The 26,759-nt window shown below is 43.2% G+C and overlaps 1 protein-coding gene across 1 annotated transcript in view; it reads right to left on the reverse strand.

Moving 5' to 3' along the window:
* The window catches only part of fat2 (FAT atypical cadherin 2), a gene marked incomplete at both ends in the record, with an annotated part of 102,238 nt that overhangs the window by 67,493 nt on the left and 7,986 nt on the right, over positions 1–26,759 (reverse strand). The window contains 12 exons of the mRNA XM_083905988.1: positions 3,183–3,416; positions 4,666–4,819; positions 5,222–5,421; positions 8,931–9,333; positions 9,626–13,293; positions 14,438–14,648; positions 15,673–15,885; positions 17,627–17,689; positions 17,830–17,969; positions 20,367–20,574; positions 22,095–22,406; positions 22,695–22,753. Coding sequence (XP_083762114.1) covers positions 3,183–3,416; positions 4,666–4,819; positions 5,222–5,421; positions 8,931–9,333; positions 9,626–13,293; positions 14,438–14,648; positions 15,673–15,885; positions 17,627–17,689; positions 17,830–17,969; positions 20,367–20,574; positions 22,095–22,406; positions 22,695–22,753 — 5,865 coding nt within the window. The remainder of the gene's footprint in view (positions 1–3,182; positions 3,417–4,665; positions 4,820–5,221; positions 5,422–8,930; positions 9,334–9,625; positions 13,294–14,437; positions 14,649–15,672; positions 15,886–17,626; positions 17,690–17,829; positions 17,970–20,366; positions 20,575–22,094; positions 22,407–22,694; positions 22,754–26,759) is intronic.

Below are 26,759 nucleotides of genomic sequence, written 5' to 3' on the forward strand. Positions count from 1 at the left end.
TATTGCGGTACTAAGGTACTTTTTTGCACTGAAGGTGTGCATGAGAGTTAATATAATCTGAATTAAAAGAATTTTGACTTCTGTGTCGATGTTAGTCGCTGGTTTCTGTGAGAAAGTGTTTTGAGGATTTAGCTAAATGCACAGTGTGTAAACTTTAACATTTACTGGTAAAGTTTGTGACGACTCGACACAAAAAGTTACATTCGTCACCTTCGGGACAAAACTGTGCCCATTAGAACCGATTAGAAACCGATTTTTGTCGTTCTTTTTAGAAAGTGAAAACAATTTGCAATCCAAAATATAATACGTAAATGTTTATGGACAATTCAAGGACTAAACATTACTGTGTAATCTGAATTAAAAGTATTTTGACTTCTGTTGTGACACGCTAATATTGTGCTCTCCCAGTGTGTCAAAGGGGAAGTTAATGTCAAAGTTAACATTTCCTTGCCAAAAATAAAAGAACACTTGTCATGTGTCGTTTTTTTTGTCCGTGTTAGTCATTGAGTTTCTGTGAGAAAGTCACTGTTGCAGAGAGAAAACAAGCTGCTGCAGATCTGAGGGAGTGGCTCAGCTGTTCTCTCTGTGTTTACCTGTCTGACTTTCTGCATATTAATTAAATAAATCCTTGTATTTGTGACAGCGTCCCGTAATAAATGAATAAAGTGAGTTTATCTCATGTCGTCGTTCCGTCGCCTACAGAGAAGACGAATAAAACATTCACAAAGGTTCAAACGGGTTCGACGTTCGTTCAAAAGCGTTTTTTAAGAAAAAGAAGAAACTGTGATTAATTTGTTTTTCTAACAGATTCAGAACAGAGACCCGAGACTTATGTAAATCACACGAGAGAAAAATAACATAAAGCAAATGAAGTCCCGTGGGAGAGAGAGAATAGCGAAGAAAGACAGAAGCGATGGAATTAATTCTGTACGATTGGAAACCTGGGTCTTAATTTTACATTTGAGCAAAAACGCATAAAGAAAATAAATAAAGTGCTGATTTAAACGCGTCTGTACATGTAAACGAGCTCACACGCCCACAGCTAACAGCTGAAAACACCGATTCAAACAGTCGTTCTTATTATTACTCAACTCTATCTTTGACTCACTCCTCCTTCAATTCATTTCTCACAGTTAATGTCATTAAAAAGTGTTTAAGTAACAGTTAAAATAACATTAAACACTTAAAGTCACTGTAAATACACTTATTTAACTAAATAATCATTTAACTTGACTTTAATGAAGCATTTATTAACCACTATTACCCTCATTAAAACTGATTTAAACAGTCTTTACAATAAGAGTATGTTAATCAGCATTACTAACAGTAAATTATTGTTTTAACTAACCATTAATTAATGTTATCCAGGTTATAAAGTTATTAAATCATATATTTTTCACAGTTAATGTCAGTAAAAAGTGTTTAAATAACAGTTTAAATGACATTTAAGACACTTTAAGTGACTGTAAATAAACTTATTTAACTAAATAATCATTGTTTAACTATAACTAAGCATTTATTAACCATTATTATTTAGTACAGGAGTACAGAATAAGCATTACTTAACTATAACTAAGCATTTTTAACCACTATTAGCCTAAGTAAAACTGATTTAAACGGTCTTTACAATAAGAGTATATTAATCAGCATTACTAACAGAAAATTATTGTTTTAACTAAAGGGTAATTCATGCTAGCTAAAGTGGAATTAAAGTGTTAAAACATGCCTCCCTTTTCTAAATGTGTGCAAATACAGAATACGCATGAATTAACTATAATCAAGCATGAATTGACCATTATTACCATATTTATTAATGCTCCTTGTGACCGTTAGCTTAAAGAAACATGTTCCATAATTGTTTTGCACGTGTGTGGTTTGTAAAGGCTAACAAAGGAACATTAATAAACATTAACAACGCTTAATTATAGTTAATTAATGCCTATTTAGAACTCCATAAACAGTTGTTAACTGACGTTACCACAGACTTTATAAAACCCTTGGTTCTCAGTAGAAAAAAGGGCAGAACACTGGCGTAAATAAACATGTTAACACTTAAGACAAACACTTGACGCTGCCATTCCGGCGGATTAAGCTAGCAAAGAGAGTGTGCGCTGATGTCAGGGTTCAGAGGTCAAATCCCGAGTCAACACAACACAGCTGGAAGTGAAACAGAGGAAATGTGTCATCGGGTGATTCAGGGAAACAAAGCCCGTCAGGAATGATTCTTCCATTATGGACGAGATCAGGCTTTGAACAAGCAAACAGAATCTGGAAAACCAGGACGTTCATGTTCCGACCTGAGAGAAGCTACAGATCCGTCTTTCATTGTGTTGTGTGACTCGTACTTTCACTGAACCTCAACCTGGAATATGCTGCTCTTTTATTGCATTTATGTCCAAACTTTGAAAACATAGCTGGGAGCGACGCTAACCTCTGAATTCACCAGAGAAGAAGCCGTAAAAACCAAAGCCTTAAACGTATCCCGGGCTAGTTAGCTAGTCACTGTTAGCAATACCAGACGATAACAACGTCTATGTGATATTTTGTTCATGTCCATGGATCAAAATTAAACATTAAGATGTGTACGACTGATTTACTGTGAAATAAATGCGAAAAAAAGTGCGGTAAAAGTAAAGGCATTTGTACGGCCACATTTAGCTAGCTTGTTGGTACCTAGCTCAGTTTGCTAACTCACCAAGAATGTAGTTTACTAATCTCACCACTCATCAACACTATTGTTTAGCATATTTAGTAGGTTAGCTTCAAATTTGAGTCAAATTGAGTGTTAGTTAGCATATAAGCTAATAACAGTATGGGTGTAACAGCACGCAAATGTCATGGTTTGGTATATTTTTGGTACAGAAAGAAATGCGAGCTTGATCTACATTGATTTAATTTAGTTTTTAGTTTAATGACTAAACAGGCACAATTAGCTTAGTCAGTACCTAGCTCAGTTTGCTAACTCACTAAGAATGTAGTTTACTAATGTCACCACTCGTCCACACTATTGTTTAGCATATCAAGCAGGTTAGCATCTAATTTTAGTGGATTGTGCCGCATCATAAAGTTGTAAATAGACAGTAATCAGTTCAGGACGTTCAAATATGTACCATCACACCCCGGAATTCCGAGTTCCGACCACAAATAGAACGCAGCATCACTTTACAAAAGTGTCTTCTTACCCGTGTCCGGATCCTTGGCGTAGATGACGGCGACGGGCGTTCGTACGGTCGTGTTGTCGAACACGGTGACCTCGTAGTGGCTGGAGGAGAAACGAGGCGGGTTGTCGTTGATGTCCTGGATCCTCAGCACGATGTCGGCCTGACAGGACCGCCCCCCGCCGTCCGTCGCCTTGGCCACCAGTTCGTACTCCACCTCCTTCTCGCGGTCCAACTCGGCGAGCGTGAACAGCTCACCTGAGCAAAGACGATAGAGATCGGCGTCAGTTTTTTTTTTTACGTCACTTTAAACCGCTGCTAGCTTGCGTCAGCGTCTGGACTGACAAAAATGAAGTGGACGAAGCGGTTAATTGTCATGTTTCCATCACTAAAAACCTGTGTCTACTTCAGTGATTGGGGCTGAGTGTTTTCCATTCATGCATCAGACAAAAGCCAGACGTCAGCGAGGCATTAATGGGGTTTTGACCCGGTGGAAACAGAAGCCTTTAATACGCTGGTATCTTCCAGGTAATCGGCCCGGCACTAAAGACACGAGGCGAACGTGTCGCGACAGAAATCAAGTGTGATGGATGTCAGCGAGCTGCGTCTGACAAACGTCTGACCGAACGTCAGCCTGAGTGCCACAAAGTGCCGATGCTATCTGAAACTCTTGAAAGCACTTGAAGGCAGCCCCCGTCACGTTTTTGACCCGTTTCAGACTCCGTCGTTACCTGATCTCTGGTCGAGATGGAACTTGTCGGCGTCTGGGGTCCGTGCAGGGTGAAGGAGCCATCCATCCAATCAACCAACCAACCAACCAACCAACCATACACCCAACCTACATGTCTATCATCCATCCACTTATCAACCAACCAACCTACATATCTATTATCCAACCATCCAACCAACATATCTATCTACTTATCTACCACCCAACCAACATGTCTACCATCCATCCATTGATCAATCCAACCAACCAACCAACCGTCTATTCATTCAACTTATCTACCAACCAACCAACCTACATATCTATCATCCCACCAACCAACCAACCAACCAACCAACCAACCATCCATTCAACTTATCTACCAACCAACCAACCTACATATCTATCATCCCACCAACCAACCAACCATCCATTCAACTTATCTACCAACCAACCAATCCACATATCTACCATCCCACCAACCAACCAATCATCCACCATCCATCCAACCAACCTACATATCTACCATCCAACCAACCAACCAACATATCTACCTACTTATCTACCACCCAACCAACATGTCTACCATCCATCCAACCATCCATCCAACCAATCAACCACCATCCATCCATCCATCCAACCAACCTACATATCTACCTACTTATCTTCCATCCAACCATCCAACTTACTTATCGACAAGATTAAGCAGATGTTTTAAATCGTTAGATTCTGAAACTCTTGAAAGCACTTGAAGGCAGCGCCCCCGTCGCGTTTTTGACCCCCAACAGACTCCGTCGTTACCTGATCGCTGGTCGAGATGGAACTTGTCGGCGTCGGGTCCGTGCAGGGTGAAGGAGATCTGGCCGTTGGCTCCCACGTCCGGGTCTGAGGCGGAGACCTTCAGCACGAACTTGCTGGAGGGCGAGCTCTCCATCACCGCCTCGGTGTAGACCAGCTGCAACAGCGGCGTAATAACAGTCGTGACAATCAGGCCCTCTCTCTTATTAGCATATGACTTTCCTCTGAGAAGCTAGCGCTGGTGAAGTGATTTATTACAGCTGCCCGGCAGCAACACAGTGAGTTTACAGTCAACAGTAATGAGAGAGTGATTTTTTGAAGCTGTTAAACAGCGATGAGAGACGTTTGTGAAAGGCAGCGCTTCAAAGAAACGGCTAATAGTAGCTGCAGAGCAGCCACTGTGTTTTCATAAGGTAAATACATTCATCTATTCATTAATTATAGTAGATGGTCCCTAGACACTTAAGAGAAACCCTGTGGTTGACTACTTTTTTTTATCTTTTAATCACAATGCATGCAAATTGTGGTAAAAAATAAAGATAAATCGCTCGTTGCTCACCTGCTCACACACTGGACTGTTGTCGTTAATGTCCAGCACGTGGACGTCCACAGTCACCGGAGCCTCAAACTTGCCGTCAGTGGCCGTGACTCTGAGTCTGTATCTGTCTTTAGTTTCTCGGTCCAAACGCTCTTTCACGATCAAACCCCACTCGCCTTCGTCCTGTTGGATGATGGCGAACTGACCCAACGGGTCTCCGTCTGCGGGGGGAAGGAAAAACGCACTTAGAGTCACATTTTTAAGACATTGTGTCTTCATTCCTAACTACTGAAACAACCAACCAACCAACCAACTTATCTACCAACCTACATATCTACATCCAACCAAACCAACCTACATATCTACCTACTTATCTACCATCCAACTAGCTAACCAACCAACCATCCATCATCCATCCATTCAACCAACCTACATATCTACCTGCTTATCTACCACCCAACCAACATGTCTACCATCATCCATCCAACCATTCAACCAACCATCCAACCAACCAACTATCCATACACCCAACCTACATGTCTACCATCCATCAATCCCTCCATCCATCCATCCAGCCATCCTACATGTCTTCCATCCATCAATCCAACTTACCAACCAACCAACCAACGAACCATCCATACACCCAACCTACATATCTATCATCCCACCAACCAACCGATCATCCATCCACCCATCTTCCATCAAACCAAGGAACTTACATATCTATTATCCAACCAACCACACAACCAACATGTCTACCATCCATCATCCAACCATCCATCCAACCAACCAGCCAACCAACCAACCAACCAACCAACCAATCAACCAACCAACTAACCATCCATCTAACTTATCAACCAACCAACCTACATATCTATTATCCAACCAACCGCCCAACCATCATGTCTACCATCCATCCATCCATCCATCCATCCATCCAACCAACCAACCAACCAACCAACCAACCATTCAACTTATCTACCAACCAACCAATCTACATATCTATCATCCCACCAACCAACCAATCATCCATCATCCATCCATCCATCTTACATCCAACCATCCAACTTACTTATCTACTTAAAAGATGAAGCAGATGTTGTAATCGTTAGATTCTCAGAGACAAACTGTAAATAATCAGTAAATCAGTTGAACCAACAGGTGAATCAGTGAATGTGATAAACTGCTTTTCCCTCTCGTCTGCTTTTACGTCCTCACTCACAAAACATTATTTATTTTTAAACTTTTTAACACTTTTTTCCCTTTCATTTTAAACACAGAATTATTGATGTTGTTTGTGTTGATGAATAATTCAGTCTCTTCTCTTTGAATTATTGTTTTCTCTGAGTCGCGCCGACTCACCGATCCCACTTTAGATTTAAATTAAGTTTACACTTTACGATCATTATGAAGTATCAGTACTGTTACTGTTCTTTTGTGGGAAACTGGGTTCCACCTCCAGCACGCGTCAGCCATCTTGGCTCAGACGGAGTTTGTATAAACGTCTATTTCCTGCGTCTTCAGCCTCACAAAAGAGAAGACGTTTAGATTTATTGTCACTTTGTCAGAAGTTGCCGCGCAGGTCGAGCGACTGACGGGTGTCGGATGTCTGATGTCGGGTTTTAACAGCGACACAACAAACGGGTTTGGAGTGTTTTGTATATAAATTAAAGCTTCAGAAAGATTTAAATATGTTTGTTTCTTTGCACTTGACAACGTTTTTAGGGACAGAATTATATTTTCTGGACCAAGAAAACAATCACAAGTTACTCAATAATAAAAATAACCACACGTCACAGTCCCAGTGATCATTAATAAATGGCTTTTTTGGGGATGAAAACAGGATAAAATTAATATTTCACCCATGATAAGTTAATAAAACCCCCATAAATAATAATATATACTTTAAACCAGATTCATGAGTATAAACTGAAATGTTTTGTATTAACATTTATTTTGAAAAACCCTGCTGACCGTCACTGTGATTGCACGTCATCACAACATGAATTATTGAGGTGAGGGCGACTTTAATGTCTAATATTTGACAAAACCGTTGTAACTTCAATCAAACACATGATGAATATTTTCCCAGAGCCAAAAACAAACAACAGTGTGACAGCGAAGGCTCTTTAGATCTGTGCAGGTTTGACTGTCAGGAGAAAAACAAGAGATTTAGATTCATTCAGGGCTTTGTTGTTGTTGTTGTTGTTGTTTGGCCTCAGGCCGTTACACTGTGTGTGAGCCGTGTTGTCGTCCATGTGATGAATGTGCGGCTGAGAAGTTTTTAGCCATTTAACAAACTATGTGATATATAATGAATATGTTCCCTGCTTTTTCCCCACACCAGGCAGCATTTTCAACTCTGTAAACTAAAGTTTGAGTCGCTTTGAAAACAGCTCACTCTCCCACACCAAACCCCATAGAGAAAGTCAGTGATTTGACATCCCAGCACACAGGAGCTGTTGATCCACTTCTGCCTCCATCGGTAACTTTAAATGTCTTATTTTGTGACCTTTGAGTTTGAAATTATTAATTTAGATTTACCTTAATGACACAAAGTCAACAAACAAGGCAGCAGAGCCACAGCAGCTCCTGTTTACCTGTGAGCCAGAGAACGTCGATTTTCTCTATGGAGTTTGGTGTGAGAGAGCGAGATTTTAACAAACTCCAACTCCCAGATATGTCAGACATGTTTCTAACATGTCGTAGACTCCAGCAGCTTTTGTTAAATGGCAATTTTTGGCCGTTTTATTAGTGAGTGCTGCGTTCAAACACCCTTAAAAAACCGTGAACTACCCCTTTAATGTTACATAAAATCAACAATACAGCACAAAAACTCTTGTAACCATAACCACACTTCTGAGTCCCAAACATGAGGTTCACCAGGTTTTGGCCTCAACCAACCAACCAGCCAACCAACATCCAACTTATCAACCAACCAACCAACCAACATCCAACTTATCAACCAACCAGCCAACCAACATCCAACTTATCAACCAACCAACCAACCAACCAACCAACCTATATATCTCGTATCCAACCAACATGTCCACCATCCATCTATCCATCCATCCATCCTCCAACCAACCAACCAACCAACCAACCAACCAACCAACCAACCAACCATCCATTCAACTTATCTACCAGCCAACCATCCATCCATCCATCCAATTTATCAACCAACCAAACTACATATTTATTATCCAAGCAACCAACCAAGCAACCAACCATCCAACTTATCAACCAACCTACATTTCTATTATCCAACCAACCATCCATCCAACTTATCAACCAACCAACCTACATATCAAGTATCCAACCAACATTTCCACCATCCATCCATCATCCATCCAACCAACCAAGCAACCAACCAATCAATCAACCAACCATCCAACTTATCAACCAACCAAACTACATATCTATTATCCAAGCAACCAACCATCCAACCAACCAACCTACATATCTATTATCCAACCAACCATCCATCCAACTTATCAACCAACCAACCTACATATCTAGAATCCAACCAAAATGTCCACCATCCATCCATCCATCCATCATCCAACCAACCAACCATCCATTCAACTTATCAACCAACCAACCTACATATCTATTATCCAACCAACCAATCATCCATCATCCATGAGGACGACTGGTCCTGACAAGGTCAGTGTTTAAGGTCAACAAATCAAAGAACACACCCATACTCACAAACACAAATCAAACGCACCTGTGATGTAACACGTCACCAGCCGGTTCTCCAGCGACACGTCGGCGTCCGTGGTCGTCATGGAGACGATGACCTCTCCCGGGCTGCCGTTCTCCACCACCGAGGCGTGGTACACGTCGTCGGAGAACTCGGGCGCGTTGTCGTTCTCGTCCATCACCGTCACCTCCACCAGGACGCTGGACGACAGCTTGACGTCGCCGCCGTGGTCCGTGGCGACCACGTGGAACCGGTAGACTCTGGCCGCCTCGCAGTCGGTCTCCCGCGCCGTCGTGATCCAGCCGCTGTCGCCGTCGATGGCGAACACCTCGGTGATGTCCTCGGTGGCGGCGGCGTCATGGGACAGCGACTCCAAGCTGTACGTCACAAGGCCGTTTTTGTCCGTGTCAGGATCGTTGGCGGTCACCTGTGGGTCAATATTAGCATCTTAAAGAAATGTGCACTATCAGAAGATACACTAGGGTTTGTCCTTGCATTAGCAATTAGCAAAGAAATAAGCTAATGATGCATTCAAAATCTGTTCAAGATGAAATGGCCGTTTCTGTCTATCTGGATCGTTGGCGGTCACCTGTGGGTCAATATTAGCATTTTAAAGAAACATGCAATGTCACAAGATACAGTAGGGTTTGCCCTAGCATTAGCACTTAGCAAAGAAATAAGCTAATGATGCATTGAAGATCTGTTCTCTGTTGTCTCACCTGGATAACCGTGGTTCCCGCGGGCATGTTCTCAGCCAGGAAGGCCCTGTACGGACTGGCATCGAACACCGGCTGGTTGTCGTTCACGTCCTGGACCTGAATGCTGACGGACACCAGCGACGCCACGTCGGTGCCGTTGTGGTTCCCCTGGGCGATCACGTCGATCTGGTACCACTTTGTCCTCTCGTGGTCGATGGTCTTCTGCAGCAGCAGAGTTCCGCTGTCCTTGTCCAGGCTGAAGACTTTGTCCCGGTTGCTTTCGACGGTGTTGCCGTTCACCAGGCTGTAGATGACGGGCATGTTGGTGTCGGCTCTCACGGAGCCCACCTCGGTTCCGACGGGAATGTCCTCGGCGGCCGAGAAGGTGTAGAGGGGCTCCACGAACTTGGGCAGAGGAACCTCGGGAGGAACCACTTTGACCTGAACGGGGACGGTGGAGTTGTAGAATGGGACGCTGCCGTCGCGGGCTTTGACCTTGAAGTTGAAGATCTTGTTCTCCTTGCCGAGCAGACTTTCTTTGACGCTCACGACGCCGGTGAAAGGGTTGATCTCGATCACGTCCTCCGTCACCTGCTCGACCTCGTCGACGGTGTAGGTGACGTCCGCGTTTTTGCCGTCGTCGGCGTCGTACGCCATGATCTGAATGACGGGAGAGCCTTTGTTTACGCTCGACTGGATCGACACCTGGTATTCGGAGGCTTTGAACTGCGGCACGTTGTCGTTCTCGTCGGTCAGAATGACCTTCACCGTGCAAAACGCCACCTTCCCGCCGCCGTCTCTTGCCATCACTTTGATAGCGATGACTCTCTGCGAGGGGTTTTCTCTGTCCAGAGGCTGCGTCGTCACGATCTGTCCGTCGCTGTTAATCGCAAACTTCTCATCGGCGAGTTTGTTGATAATGGTGTAGTCGACGCTGCCGTACGGCCCATCGTCGGGGTCGATGGCGGCCAATCGGATCACGCGGGTCCCTGCGTCGGCGTTTTCCGCCAGCTCCGCCTCGTAGACGCTCTGCTTGAAGTACGGACTGTGTCTGTTGCTGTTGATCATGTCGATGTTGACCGGCGCCGTTTTCTGGAACACTCCGTCAGACACCGCCACCGTCAGGTTGTAGTAAGGATCCAGGTTCCGTTTGCACACATTGGAAAAGGAGATGATTCCCGAGGATTCGTTGATGTTGAAGTAGCGACCTTCGTTCCCGGAGAGGATCTTGTACCTGAGGTTGTTCTGGTCGCCCGTGTCGGGATCCGCAGCCTGGATTTTGATGACGATGTGGCCGCACTTTGCCATCTCGTCGAGCGCGGCTTCGTATTGCGGGGCGACGAAGTCCGGCGGGTTGTCGTTGACGTCGGTGACGTTTACGAAGACGCTGGTCTCGCTGCTGAGAGGCGCTGTGCCGTTGTCCGTGGCTTTGATTTTCAAGTTAAAGTGCTTTGTGTTTTCGTGATCCAGTACTTGTTTGATGAAAACCGTCCCGCTGCGAGGGTCCACGTCGAAGAACTCGGTCTCGTTCCCCTCCGTCTTCTCCATCTCGTAGGTCAGGTCTTTGTTTCTGCCTGAATCTCTGTCCGACGCAGACACTCGTATCACTGACGTACCGACAGGAAGCCCCTCGGCGGTGTTTGTCGCGTAGAGTTGCTTCGAGAACACCGGCGCGTTATCGTTCACATCCTCCACTTCTATCTCTATCGAGGCCTCGGAGAACGTTCCCGTCACGGAGTCGGTGGCTCGAACTGTCAACGCGTGCGCGGTCTGACTCTCGTAGTCGAGGGGCGTGGTCACGGTCAGAACTCCCGTTTTGAAATCGACGTGGAAGTGTTTGGAGGCGTTTTCCTCCTCGAGGTTGTAGATGAGACGATAGCCTTCAGGATTCCTGGCCTGGACGTGCAAGATGGTGGTGAAGGGCGGAACGTCCTCGGGGACTTTCAGGGGATACAGAAGAGTCTGGAACACTGGGTTGGTCCGATTCCTGACCTGAATAGTGAGCTGCGACACCGCGGCGTGGGCGGGCTCGCCCTCGTCCAGAGCCGAGATTGTCAACACGTACTTGTTCAGGGCTTCGAAGTCCAGAGGCTTCTGCAGCAGCACGTCGCCCACGTCTGGATCGATCCTGAAGAGGTTGAAGTCGTCCTCCAGCGAGTACACGACGGATCCGTTCTCGCCCAAATCCTTGTCGACGGCAGTGACCTGATACAGAACATCTCCCGGCTCAGAGTCTTCGGAGATCATCATGGAAAACGGCAAGTTCAGGAACTGCGGCGGATTGTCGTTGACGTCGTCCACGAACACCTTGACCCGAGCCGTCGCCGTCCTCGCCGGCGTCCTCGCGTCCTGCACCATCACCACGACGTCGTACGCGTCTCGTTCCTCCCTGTCAAAGGGGACGCCCGTCGTCTCGAGGACGCCCGACGACTGGGAGACGGCAAACCTTCCCATCGGGTTCACGACGGAATATACAAGAGGCTCGTTTAAAAAGCAGCCCGTGGTTTTTAGCGCCGCCAGAGTTTTGACTTTCCTCAGGTTTTCTGTGACGCTCGCCGAATAAGAACTCTGCTCAAACCCCAGATCGCTGACCGTCAGGTTAGTCACGTTGATTGCGACCGTCGCCGAGTCTTTGTAGAGTCCGTCCGAGGCCGTGACCACGAGCCGATATAACGGCTGGAACTCGGACACGTTGCTCACGGTGATGACGCCGGTGTCGGGGTGAAGTGAAAAGGCGCCGTGCAGATTCCCTTCAGCGATGCTGTACGACACCGCCGAGTCTGCGTCGAGGGCCTCGACGCGCACCACCTCCGAGTCCCTGACGGCGGGGAAAATTATGGACGGCTCGTACTCCGCGGAGTTGAACCGAGGCGGGCAGTCGTTCAGGTCCAGGACGCTGACCGTGACCTCGGCGGGCTCTGCTGCGAACAGCGAGGGCTCCCCAGAGTCCTTCACCTGCACCGTGAAGCGATGCTCAGCCTTGGCTTCAAAGTCGACCGGTGAGATCAGCGAGACGGTGCCCATGCTCGGGTCTATCTTGAAAACCTTGAGGGCGTCTGGTTCGAGGATCTCGTACAGCAGCAGAGAGTTAGCTCCTCGGTCGCCGTCTGAAGCCTGGATGACCAGCGGCGTGTTCCGCTCTCCCATCACCAGGCTGTTGACGTTCGCAGATTCGCTTATTTGGCCCAGGTACCGCGTCCGCTGGAAAACGGGAGCGTTGTCGTTCTCGTCGATGACGTAGATCTGAACAAAAGTCTCGGACGAGGCTCCGGCGGTTGTGGACGCCGCGATCCTGAGCTTGTAGAAGGCGCAGCTCTCAAAGTCCAGGTGCTTCTGCGTGGAGATCAAACCCGTGTAAGGGTTGACGTGGAACGTGCCGTTCGCGTTCCCGCTCTCGATCCCGTATCGCACCGCGGCCGGGCTGGAGGCCGAGGCGGTGACGACGGGCGTCCCCGGGGCGCTCAGCTCGCCCACCTCCGTCAGGTACTCGTCGGCGGGGAAGGTGGGCGGGGTTTGGTCGGAGACGCGGACGTGGACGTGGACGGAGCAGAGGTCGCTGCGCTGAGGGAAGCCCTGATCTGTGGCCTTCACCGTCAGGTGGAACCGGTCCTGAGGGTGAAGGTCCAGGGGTTTGGAGACGGTGATGGAGCCGAGCTGAGGCTCGATGGAGAAGACGTGGTCGATGTTTCCTGCACGAGAGAAAACATATATATATAAATTATATTATTATTAGATTCAGTCATTTATGTTATTATGTCAGATTATTTATTTATTTGCACCAATCTGCCTGTTTTAAAAGTTAGTATTACTTAATTTTTGTTTTTTTTAATGAATTTTATTTGTTTTCAGTGTGGTTTATTGTTGCGGCTGTTACTTTTAGCCATGTTTGAAGTCTTAAGATGTTTTTTATTGCCTCGTGTGAGCTTTTATGTCTTTTATTTATAAGAACTTTATTCCACTGTGGTCGTTTTTACAGTGCTTTACAAATAAAGTTGGGTTGGATTGAACTTTTTGCTGTTTTGATGAAGAAAAGTAAGAGGAATTATTTCAAGAAATTACATTTATTTACAAGTCAAAGCCTCTGTTCTAGAGTGGTTCCCTTATTGACATGGAAATCTTAGTTTCACGCCCTAATTTAAACTTTTCCAGTATCCAGTAGCCAGACCACAGCTCGAAAATCATGATTTCAGGTTTTTAAATGTGGAAAATGACGATTTGTTCGTATTATAATGAATAAAATAGTGTTTTTCTCATTTACTTACACATCTACATGTTTGCAAAATGAGATTAACATTGATATAATATTCCATAAATGCAAGAAATAAAAGATTATCCTCAATTTTTCCACCATCTTTGAATTTTTACTGCTTTGAGATTAATTTTGTGCATTTATACACTGATCTGGGAACTGATTCATTGATTATTAATCCATTACTAAACAACTTTTCAACTATTTTCATCAATTATTTGATCAGTTTGACCATTTTTTTAAATAATTTACACGCAAGTTTTCTTGTTAAATTTGAATATTTTCAATATTTCTTTGCTCCATGAAACAAATAAAATCATTAAAATGTAAACATTTTGGTTTATGGATGAAATAAGACATTTGAGAACATCATCATGTCAACAAATAATCATAAGTTGCAGCTTTATTTCCTTAAATTGAAGATATTTTTCCTGTTCAAAGTAAGAAAGAGAGGATTTTCTTATAAACTGAGGAGGGGTGTGTGTGTGTGTGTGTGTGTGTGTGTGTGTGTGTGTGTGTGTGTGTGTGTGTGGTAATATTCCCCTGGATTAATGCTTGTTTCCAGAGGTGTTTTTATTAAATACCTGAGTGCAGGGAGTAGCTGATGTCGGCGTTGCTGCCCATGTCCTTGTCCAGAGCCTTGACCCTGACGACCTCTGACCCCACGGGAGCCAGATTAGAGACGGTGGCCTCGTAGGAAGTGGTGAGGAACGCCGGCGAGTGGTCGTTACAGTCCTCCACGTGAACAACCACCTTCACAAAGTTCCTCTTCACCGGGATTTCCTGGTCACGAACCTGAGGAGGAGAAATAAGACTAAATCAAACACATGCAGTGAATTTACAGAATTACATCATTATAATATACAGAGACTTCATTTACGACTGGAAAATTGTTATTTTTTGGCCAGAAAAAGTAAAAATAATCTTGTCAAGCAAATTTCGCACTAGGAAATCAATCACATTTTAAGGAAAAAATTGTCTTATTACGATATCACTGCTTAATTTAAGCGTTAATTTCCAGTAACAAGCTTAAACAACGGTTTGTCTTATTTTTACAGCCCCTTTTTCTGTTTTGCAACACAAAAATTGATTTTCAAGAAAGTTTTCAACAAAATTGTATAACTTTTTGCCCATTAAAAAGAAAAATAATCTTCTCAAGCTAATTTTGCACTGTAAAAATAATTATATTTTAAGAAAAAAAATGGTTTCACAACTTTGTCTTAATAAGAGATTACAGTTGCACTGCAAAAATAGATTTTCAAGAGCGTTAAATTAGCTTATCTTCCGCAAAATGTTTAGTTTTTGCCCGAAAATGTGTAATTTTGCACTAGAAAAACAACCTAATTTGAAGTATAAATATCTAAATTTGTCTTAATAAAGTATTAGAGCTTAATTTAAGCTTTAATTATCACTAAGAAGCTAAAACAACTTGCTTTAAGAGTAAGAACAATGTTAGAATACGCATTATACAGTTGTGTATGAATGAATAAATAAACTTTATTTAATTTCTTAAATTCTGATGACTTTTTTCTAGTTTGAAAACTTAAAATGTCTCAATTTTCAAGCTTGTTTTAAGAATTCTCGTAAAAATTTAAACCAATTGAAGAATATCTGGCAATTTCTTTTGACATTTGACATTTTTGGAATATTTTACAGTGCAGTGAGCACTTAGATACTGATATATATTAAGAAATACATATATTTTAATAAAAAGAACTCAATCATCTGTTGTTGAAGCAGTTTTTTTTTTGCTTAATAACAACAGAAGCTGTAAAAACCCACTTTTAACTCTCATGAAAAGACAGACGCGTGACGTTACCATGACGATGAGCGTGTGCACAGAGATGCTCTCGTAGTCCAGCTCCTCCGTCATCACCAGGACGCCGCTCTTCGGGTCCAGGTGGAAGAACCTGGTGCTGTCCGGGTGGAGGCTGCTGTGGACCGAGTACAGCAGTTTACTGTTGGCGTCTGCGTCCTGAGCGCTGATCTGCAGGACGTCCTTCCACGGGGACGTGTCCTCAGGGACCCTCACCTTAAAAAACACACACACATTATTTTAAATAATAATAATAATAACATAAAAGAGGACGTGGTTAACGACAGGGTTTGAGAAAAGGAAAAGAAACTCGTTTGAAGACAGTTTTTTTTACTGATAATCCAAACATTTTCGATGACTGTGATTAAGTCGAGCTCTGTGAGGACGAAGATAAGATAATCTGAGTGAAGAGGGTTTTTAATCTCTGTCTCAGCGTCTGAATACATTTAAATATCAAGTGTTTCTACATTAAAACACAACAACAAAGATTCCTGATTCTCTGATATCATCATATACTGATTTTAGCATATGACGATGTTATAAAGTACTGCATTTTACATGTATTTACATTATTATATTGTACAGTACCATTGTTTACTACACTACAAAAATATTCACACCATAATCAAATCCTATATTACACTATAACATACTATAGCAAAGAGTAGCATAGCATAGTGTCAAAAAAAAGCTAAGCATAACATAGCTTAGCATATATATAACGCTGCATTGCCTAGGTAGTTAGCTATAGCACTGTGTGGATAGAAGGCTGTAGCATGGCGTAGCATAGCCTAGTTTACAATATATAGCAGGCTATATAGCATAGCATTGGATAGTATACTGTAGTGTAAAATAGCATAGCAATGCATGGTATACGCATAGCATAGCATAGCATAATATAGGTTCCTATTGGATAGAATGGTGTATTTTAGTATATTGGGGTTTAGCAAAGCATGCTGTAGTGTAAAATAGCATAGCATAACATAGCATTGTATAGTTTAGCAAAGTACAGTCGGCCATAGCATAGTGTAGCACTGTATAGTAGGCTACAGCATAGCATAGCACAGATCACTACTGGCTAGAATGGTGTTTTTTAGCATAGTGTAGGTTAGCAGAGCATGGTGTAGTGTAAAATAGCATAGCATAATATAGCATAGCATAGCATAGTATAGGTTCCTATTGGATAGAATGGTACAATTTAATATAGTGGGGTTCAGCAAAGCATATTGTAGTGTAAAATAGCATAGCATAACATAGCATTGTATAGTTTAGCAAAGGACAGTCGGCCATAGCATAGTGTAGCACTATATAGTAGGCTACAGCATAGCATAGCACATTTAACTACTGGCTAGAATGGTGTATTTTAGCATAGTGTAGGTTAGCAAAGAATGGTGTAGCCTAAAATAGCATAGCATAATATAGCATAGCATATGATAGTATTGTATAACACAGCATAGTATGCTATAGGCTATGTCATTGAACAGAGTAGTAAAATGATTCAGGATAATTGTTTAGCAATTAGCTTGTTCTCGACGTGAAGACTCTATTCTTTTATTTATTTATTTTTGAATCTGTGATGTTTATCCTCAAAATTTCACTTCCTGTTTACATCCGTCGAATTCCTCCAAAAGAAGAGAACAATAGTTTCTAAACACAAACAAAATAAAAGAATTCAAAGTGAACTGAAGCTCTTTAATCCAAACACGATGTTGTTCAAATTTACTGTTTGTGTTATTTTTCGCCTTCGAATGACGACGAAACGTCTTTTGTTGTCGAAATCCTTTGCCGCAGAACTGAAGTTACTGTGATTACAGAGGACGTTTCACAGCTGCTTCTCTGACGATGGTGTTATTATCTGTCAATAACAGTTCTGTGGGAAACACCTCAGCTCTGAGCTGAACTCTGTACAAAAATCACAAATATATATATTTAAAATAAAAGACTTAAAGCTTCTCACCTCGTACAGAGACTTCAGGAAGACGGGCCGGTGTTCGTTCATGTCCAACACGCGGACGTAAGCCTGAGGTTTAGATAATAACCACACGTTAAATTAAAGTTTGGGATTTAAAACTAACTTTGTTGATCTTTTAAACAATAGTTTTACGTATTATTATTATTATTATAATAATAAGTTTGAATGTGCAGTTTTATTCCCCTCACCTGCGCGGTGGCCGAGTGGTGGCCGTCGGTGACTCGCACCGTCAGGTTGTAGTTGGAGCGGCGAGCAGCGTCGAGGCGTCGGGCGATGGAGATGGTGCCGCTGTTTCTCTGAATGTCGAAGTCTTTGTCCTCGTCTCCTCCTGACAAGAGTAAATATCGAGTAAATATGAAAATAAAAAAGATCAAGAACAGTCTGAATCGTCCAGACGTTCGATTTCTCGGATCGTACGTCAAACTCCGCACGGTGGATTCTGACTGATTGTGGAAGTGATTCAGTGTAGTATGAGAAAAAATACTTGAAGTACTTTTACTTAAAGTATCACCTTGAGGGTACTTTATACGAGACTGAACGCGGTGAACTCGAGGCTAGCTCCACTCCCACTTTCGACTTCCGATGTAAATGAAATAACGTATATGAGGGAGAGGAGAGAAGGGGGTGTGGTAACAAAAAGGGGGAGGAGTCTGTGACAACTGGCCTTACGGTGATTGGACAAGAGAGAGGAACGCTGAGGAAATTTGAACGGTAGTAGCTGGTTTTTGACCACAGGAGGAGGAGGAAGAGGAGGAGGAGGAAGATGAGGAGGAGGAGGAGGAGGATGGGCCGGTGTGTGAAGGCTGACAGGATCTTCACCACGATAATGAGTTATGTTCACAGACCACACACACACACACACACACACACAGATAAAACTAATGCTGCTCAATTACACAACAACTACACACCGACGCACAAACACATGAGCTTTGATTTGAGACGATTTTAAAAAGCTGCTGATGCTGAAGACATTATTCTCCTGCAGCTGGTTAATGATTTTTTTTTCTCTTCATTATTTATGATTAAACACTCTGACGTGGTTCGGACCTGCAGCAGCGTTTATATGAACATACCTGCGGTGATCAGGTATTTTACACCGCGATCGTATCTCAGTACGTTTCAATGCTCACTTAATTATTTTTCCTGGGTCTTTGAACAGATGAAAGTAAACGAGAGTAAACGTTTTTTTGACCAGAAAATGTCTGGAAACTGGAAAATATTCACATTTAAGAAGCTGCAGGAACCTTTTCCGCCTCTTAGAGACAAGGAAAAGGCTTTTCTTGTGTCGGAAAGAGTAAAATGTGAATATTATCTTGCTGTTTCGCAGCCTTTGTGTCACTTTGTAAAGCGCTCACTCTCCTTCACCAAACCCCATGCCAAAAAATCTGCCATTTTTCGTCACAGCACACATTAGTAACTCACACACTTCTGCCTCCACGAGTGACTTTAAATGTGTTATTTTGTGACTTCAGTGTTTGAAATCCTTCTGTCAGATTGACCTCAGCGACATAAAGTGACCACACGGGGCAGCGGTGTAGCAGCAGCTCCTTTGTCCCTGTGTGTTTAATACGCCGGATTTTCTCAATGGGGTTAGGTGCAGAGACGTTTTTTTGAAATAAATGAATAAAAAAAAGTACTTCATGACTTGATTTCGACTTTAAATGTGAGATTTTTCAGTTTCACGTGAAATAAACTGCAGGAAAAGTTGCATTTTTATAGGTTTAAAAGCGACATATGTTATATACGGGATAACGTCGTCCTCCGTGGTGACACAGTGAATGTCATCGGTGAGCGTCGCCTCGGGGAAGCAGAGAGAGAGTCTGTCGTGTTCCGTCGACTCTCCTGGAACTGAGCGAAGGTTTGGCAACAGCACAGAGAACAGGAGGAAGAGGAGGAGGAGGAGGAGGAGGAGGAGGAGGAGGAGGAGGAGGAGGAACCTGGTGGGAGACCACCTGACACTGAAATGTCAAGGTACGTCTTTTTTTAACTGAGCGGATGAAATAAAACAGGAAGCTGAAACAAACGGTCCTTAATTCTGACGACAGAACGAGGGGGGGGTGGAGCGATGGTTTCTCCCGTGAAGATCTGGCAGATGATCAGAGGAGGACGCTGCTGATTTATCCTCACACACACGGAAGAAACCACTGACACTAAGACCTTTATTTCCTCTCCACCTCCTCCTCTTCCTGATCCTCTCCACTCATTTATTGCCTTTTTTAAAGGTCTCATTTGTGACAATAAATCATATAATTTGATTGTTTTTTTTTAAAATATTAGACATTTTTAGATTAATTTAAAGGTGCATTATGTAATAAATGATAAAATCCTCCTAATATGTCACAGAGACTCAGGAATAATGTTCATATAACAAACTGAACTCACCAACAACAACAGTACAGACAAAATATTTGCGTAAAATTTTTTTTTTGCAGACTGCAAATCATGTTTATGTTTTGGCGTCATGTGGCGCCACCTACCGCCGTCTACCAATCGTTGCAGTCAGTAGAGTCTCGGCTGCCGAGCAACCACGGGTTGCCAGTTACGTCAGAAAATGAAACCTCAAAGACCTCAGTATTTAGCAGTCGAGCAGCAGCTCCTGTGTCCGCGTGAGATAAAAAACACAGATTTTCTCTATGGACTTTGGTGTGGGAGAGCGAGCGGTTTACGGACTTCAGTTTTCAGTCATGTGTGTGTGTGTGTGTGTGCGTTTGTTTCTCCGTACCTACGATGTCGAACCATCGCTGTCGGTTTGTCTCCGTCACGATGATTCCCACCATGTGAGTGACAGGCTCCGTTTCCATGACGGCGAAGGTGAAGTGAGGCTCGTCGAACGTGATCGGCTCCGGCGACGGAGGCGGTCGGGCGATCCACTCGATGTCGAGCCGAGCCGTGGACGACCGCGACGGGGAGCCGCCGTCTGTGGCTTTGATCTGGAAAAAAACGAAATGGAAATTTAACTTTAACTTCTCATAAAACTCACACAACTCTACACGGTTACCGTCTTCTTCGTGGCATCTTTTGAACAAAACAAGAGTGCGCCACCTACTGGACTGGAAACCTTTGTGCACACAGAGCTGCAGGAAGTACGACCGAGGCCTTAAGCCCGTGGGAACTTCCCCGCAGTCTGAGCATTGTGTGTCGCATTGCGTGGACCCTGGAATACTCACGCGGACCCTGATCCCAGGAATAGTCGCCTGGTCCCCTGAATACTCGCGCGGTCCTTGGTGCCCGGTTCTCTGGAATACTCGCGCGGTCCCCAGTATACCCCCGTGGACCATAGTCCCTGGAATACTTGCACAGACCCTGGAATAGTCGCGCAGGACCCGGTATACTAGCTTGGTCAGTGTTCCCTGGAATACTCTGTGGACCCTAGTCCCCGGAATACTCGCGTGGTCCCTGGAATATTTGCGCGGACCCTGGTCCCCGATATACTTGTGCGGTGCCCGGTCTCTGGAAAACTCGTAGGATCCCTGGAATACTTGCGCGGGCCCTGGTATACTTGCGCGGTCGCTGGAATACTCCCGTGGTCTGTGGTCCGTGGTCCCCGGTATAATCGCGCGGTCAATGTAATACTGGCGTGGTCCGCAGTCCCTGTGGTATACTCGCGTGGTCCGCAGTCCCTGGTATACTTGCGCGGTCCCTGGTACACTTGCGTGGTCCGCAGTCCCTGATATACTCGCGCGGTCCCTGGTATACTTGCACGGTCGCTGGAATACTCGCGTGGTCCGCAGTCCCTGGTATACTCGCGCGGTCTGCAGTCCCTGATATAGTCGCGCGGTCCGCAGTCCCTGGTATACTCGCCCGGTCCCTGGTTGTTGGAATACTCATGCAGACCCTGGTCCCCAGTATACACCCATGGACCCTGGTCCCTGGAATACTCGCGTGGTCCCTGGTACAGTACTTTCACGTGAGGGTCCTGTACTATCCCCCTTCACATCCAGGTGGCGATACAAGTCTGGACACAGGGAATAGGACGCGTTCTCGAGGCTCAGATGACTGTCGAAAGATATTTTACAGTTCACGTACACCCAACTGAACGCACTGACATACCAATGTTTGCATTGCCAATTTCTTCCCTTTCGTTGCTTTTGTCGACAACGAGACAAACACAGAATAACAAGTTCGTCCTAATTATCTGTGAAGACGCTCAACACGGACACACAGAAAGTCTTCACGGCTCCTCGGTTTGTCGGCGCCGGAGAAAGAGTTTGTTATGTTGATGTTTCAGTGAAAGCCGAGGGGGCCGAGCCCATTCAGAGGCCTCAGGTGTGAGTCTTTGAGGGAATTAAGCACGGGTAATTTAGCCTCTTTGACTGAGCTGGTGGTCTCGGCTGAGCCTTTAAAGTCTCCACACCTTCTACACAGACGCACCAGTGAAGCACAAACCTGTCAGAATACAAACCCGCTGACAGACACCAGGGTTTTATCACGTCACGCGACGGCTCCTCACCGTCAGGATGCTGTAGTTCCCGGGCCAGAAGTCGCCGTACGCCGTCACGGCGCCCGTCGCCGCGTCGACCTCGAAGCGCTCGTCCCTGTTGTCGTGGAGCGCGTACCTCACCGCCGCGTTGGCGCCCTCGTCGTCGTCGCGCGCCACCATCCTGCAGACCTCGCGCTCGCCCTCCGGGAGGCGCTGCTGCGGCAGCTTGACGTGGAAGAGCTTGTCGGTGAACTTGGGCCGGTTGTCGTTGGCGTCCAGGACTCGGACGACGACGGTGGCGGTGGAGCGTAAGGCGGGCGATCCGTTATCCGAGACGATGACCTGAGGACAGAGGGTTCACGGGTTAAAGGGGCATTCACACTAAATACTGGATTTTTAGGGTTTATTCACGTCATTCACGCGATTATTCAACCTGAGTTAGCATGACATGGTTTCCTTGTATGCTAACTTTTCCCGCTCGTTTTTTGGTTTGTGTTTTTAATTTTCTGTTTTGTTTTGTTAGCGGTTTGTTGACATTGTAAACCTCTGTGCACTGTGTTCAACAAAAGCAGCTTCACAGTTAGCTTTAGCTTCAGTCTGAGGGGAAGACGTTGTTTACAGGAGTCTCACCTCGATAATGTGCTCAGGTTTATCCTCGCGATCCAAGGCTGCAAGAGTGCTGATAACACCTGTGAACACACACAATAACACACACACACACACACACACACACACACACGAGAATATCACTGTTAAAGGTTTTAAAGGCGAATACACAAACAAAACAACAGCAGAAACAACATCCACAGTCGGTCCAACATGTGTTTGTTTGTGTAGGTGTTCGACTCTGTTACTACACACACACACACACACACACACACACACACACACACACACACACACACACACACACACACACACACACACACACACCTACAATAACAGAAGCACTAACACCTCTGTGTTTATTTGTGTAGCCGTAATTAGCTGAAACTCTCACTTCCCAGGACTCTGTGCGTGTGTGTGTGTGTGTGTGTGTGTGTGTGTGTGTGTGTGTGTGTGCGTGTGTGTGTGTGTGTGTGTGCGCGCGCATCACCAAAGGAATTACGAAAAGTGAAAAGTTTCCTGCTAGAAAACTAAACTAAAAAATTAGAAAACTTTCCCTGTTAAACAAAAACATCCATAATAACAACAACAGTGACCTCATTAACATTCATTCTCTTACAATTACAATAATCACCTTGGACTTAAATATAAATATAAATATTAAGTAAATATTTGGCTGTAAACCAAGAAAAATGCAGAGTTTTTATAATAAATGATGACAAAAATAACGTTGTTTTTTTTTTCCAAGGAGTCGATGTGGAATTAAGGTTTGTTTCATTATCCTTTCAAAATAAAGGATGTATTTTTAAGATGTGATCTCATCAAGGTACATTCATTGCATACATACATTTATTCTAATATTTGACTCTAACTAACTCTAACTAACCATAATTAACTATAATTAACTCAAACTAACTCTAATTACTGGAGATAAATGTGCAGAGGAAGTAAGTTTTGGTTTAAAATCCGTCTAAATCTGCTGAGTCATGTTTAGAGCAGACACAGATGACTCGTCAGTTTGTGTCAATCATCACAGATTTATTGTGTCAGATATAAAACATGAGGCTCAGCAGCTTCTGCACATTCTGCAGATGTTTAAATACTAAAAAAGTCACTTTTCAACGTCGACCAAAGTAAAAAAGACTTATTTTCTCTTTACAACAGAGCAGAATAAACACGTCCTGCAGAGATGATGAAGACACGACAGCTGTGTCATCATTAGAAAGTGTGTTTGTGTCATTAGAGACGTGAGAACACGTCTTAACTCAGTCTTTTCTCTGCTGTCAAAACCACTGACTTTTAGGTTTTTAAAAGTAAACGTCTTAAATCTATGATTCAGGCGACGACATGTCTGTTTATCTAATAACAATAAAAGAATAAAAATGCAAATGAAGTGAAACAAACTGCTGAAAAGAGCGAGTGAACGACTTCATTCTTCACTAATGACGAGAGAGAGTGAACGACTTTAACGACGTTTATCTGTGTGTGTGTTTAGATCTGATCACACACACACACACACACACACACACACACACACACACACACACACACACACACACACACACACACACACACTGATATCTGATCGTCTGCCGTCGTCTCAACACAAAAACATTTGTCTCCAGGTGAATTCACAGCAAAGTGACGGACATTTAAATAAAAGAAGACGAAGAATTGGAAACATTTCACACGTGTTGTTATTATTCAGTGACTTTATACAGTCACTTTGTCTTTGAATGAGGATTTAATGTGTAAATGTACGTTTTAATACTTCCAATATGTATAAATGTGTATTTCAATACTTTTAATGTGTATAAATTTGCATTTTAATACTTTTAATGTGTATAACTGTGCATTTTAATACTTTTAATGTGCATGTTAATACTTTCAGTGTGTATAAATGTGCATTTTAATGTGTGTAAATGTGTATTTTAATGCATAAATGTCTATAAAACTAGACAACCCTTTAAAAAGTCCCTTTAAAGAGCACAAAAATGTGTTTTTTCACATAAATGTGTTGTTTTTGTTGTTGTTTATTAACTCAATGAAACTGAAAATCTTCACCACTTTGGTCATTTAGGCCACGCCCTCTTTCACTCATTCACTGAGTCACAGAACAACGTGTTCACAGGAGCTGATTCACACTTTATACAGGACACACACACACACACACACACACACACACACACACACACACACACACACACGAACAGTGAGTCATTTTTTTTCTCCTGTTGAGGCCTGAGATGTTTCTACATCACCGCTGTGTGTGTGTGTGTGTGTGTGTGTGTGTGTGTGTGTGTGTGTGTGTGTGTGTGTGTGTGTGTGTGTTCTTTTCCTTAAAGAAACTCGATCTCTTTAAACTCCTGGATTTATTCCACTGATATTTTTTGTTGTGTAATGATTTCTATGTCTATATAATGTCTATATAATGTCTATATAATGTTTATATAATGTCTATATAATGTCCATATAATGTCTATATAATGTCTATATAATGTCCATATAATGTCTATATAATGTCTATATAATGTCTATATAATGTCTATATAATGTCCATATAATGTCCATATAATGTCTATATAATGTCTATATAATGTCCATATAATGTCTATATAATGTCTATATAATGTCTATATAATGTCTATATAATGTCTATATAATGTCTATATAATGTCCATATAATGTCTATATAATGTCTATATAATGTCTATATAATGTCTATATAATGTCTATATAATGTCTATATAATGTCTATATAATGTCTATATAATGTCTATATAATGTCTATATAATGTCCATATAATGTCTATATAATGTCTATATAATGTCTATATAATGTCTATATAATGTCTATATAATGTCTATATAATGTCTATATAATGTCTATATAATGTCCATATAATGTCTATATAATGTCCATATAATGTCTATATAATGTCAATATAATGTCTATATAATGTCTATATAATGTCCATATAATGTCTATATAATGTCCATATAATGTCTATATAATGTCTATATAATGTCCATATAATGTTTATATAATGTCTATATAATGTCTGTTAATCCCTCACACTACAGGATAATCTGTCCAGATTATGTGTATAAATCAGCCTAAAGTATAAAGTATAATGTGATTTTAACTCCAGAATGTTTATTTTTTCTCTTCCTTTCAGGACATCAACATAGTCTCTTACGCTCTGGGACAAAAGGCCTTGTGTCCACAGTCTGAGACACAAGACGACAACAATGTCCCCGTTCACGCTGTGTTTGTCCACATGAGTTAATCTCAAATACACCTGCTCTGCTGCTCTCTCTCTCCACCGCCCTCGCTCTAATCCCTCACTGCTCTGTGGGCGAGAGACGAGTCTCAGCTCGCACCACTGAAGAGCTCTGAACATCAAAGTGTGTGTGTGTGTGTGTGTGTGTGTGTGTGTGTGTGTGTGAGAGAGTCAGCGCTGCAACTGTCAACGTTGAAATACCTTTGGAGGTTTCACCGTCTCTTTCTGCTCTTTTCTCCTCAAACGTCACATTCGTCCATTCAGAAAATGGACGAATGAGTTTCTGAGTGATTCGACTCATGAAACTCATAAAGCTCCAGAGTGAGATGAACTTTGTTCTTTCAGGTTCTCTGGAGTCTGAAGGACACGCCCGGATTCTGCAGCACTGAAGGTTCTGCCCAGACTTGCTGCACAGGCACTAAAATATATATATATATATATATATATATATATATTTATATAAGAAGCTGTGAATCAAAGTGTAAATCTGCCACGTTTACAGGCAGAAAACTGGGATAATGTCAAGAAAATCCTGGATTCTGGAGGTTTGACATCTGCAGGAGATTCAAACCCAAAGAAAAGGACTCTGGACGTTCTGCGATGTCACTTTAGAGAAGTTCTGCAAAAAGATTCCACGCAGCTTTTCTAACGTTCTCTCAGCTGGGATTGGATGAAGCAGCAGAAGAACCATCGATGGATGGACAACGGTAAACTCTACGCACAAAATTCTGGAGAATCTGTGGAAACCAAAACCGGGCTTGAGACTCGGTGGGGGTTCAAAAGGGCAGACTGCCCTTGAGCAAAC

This window comes from Microchirus variegatus, assembly GCF_963457635.1.
Source record: "Microchirus variegatus genome assembly, chromosome: 19".
Classification (NCBI taxonomy): Eukaryota; Metazoa; Chordata; class Actinopteri; order Pleuronectiformes; family Soleidae; genus Microchirus; species Microchirus variegatus.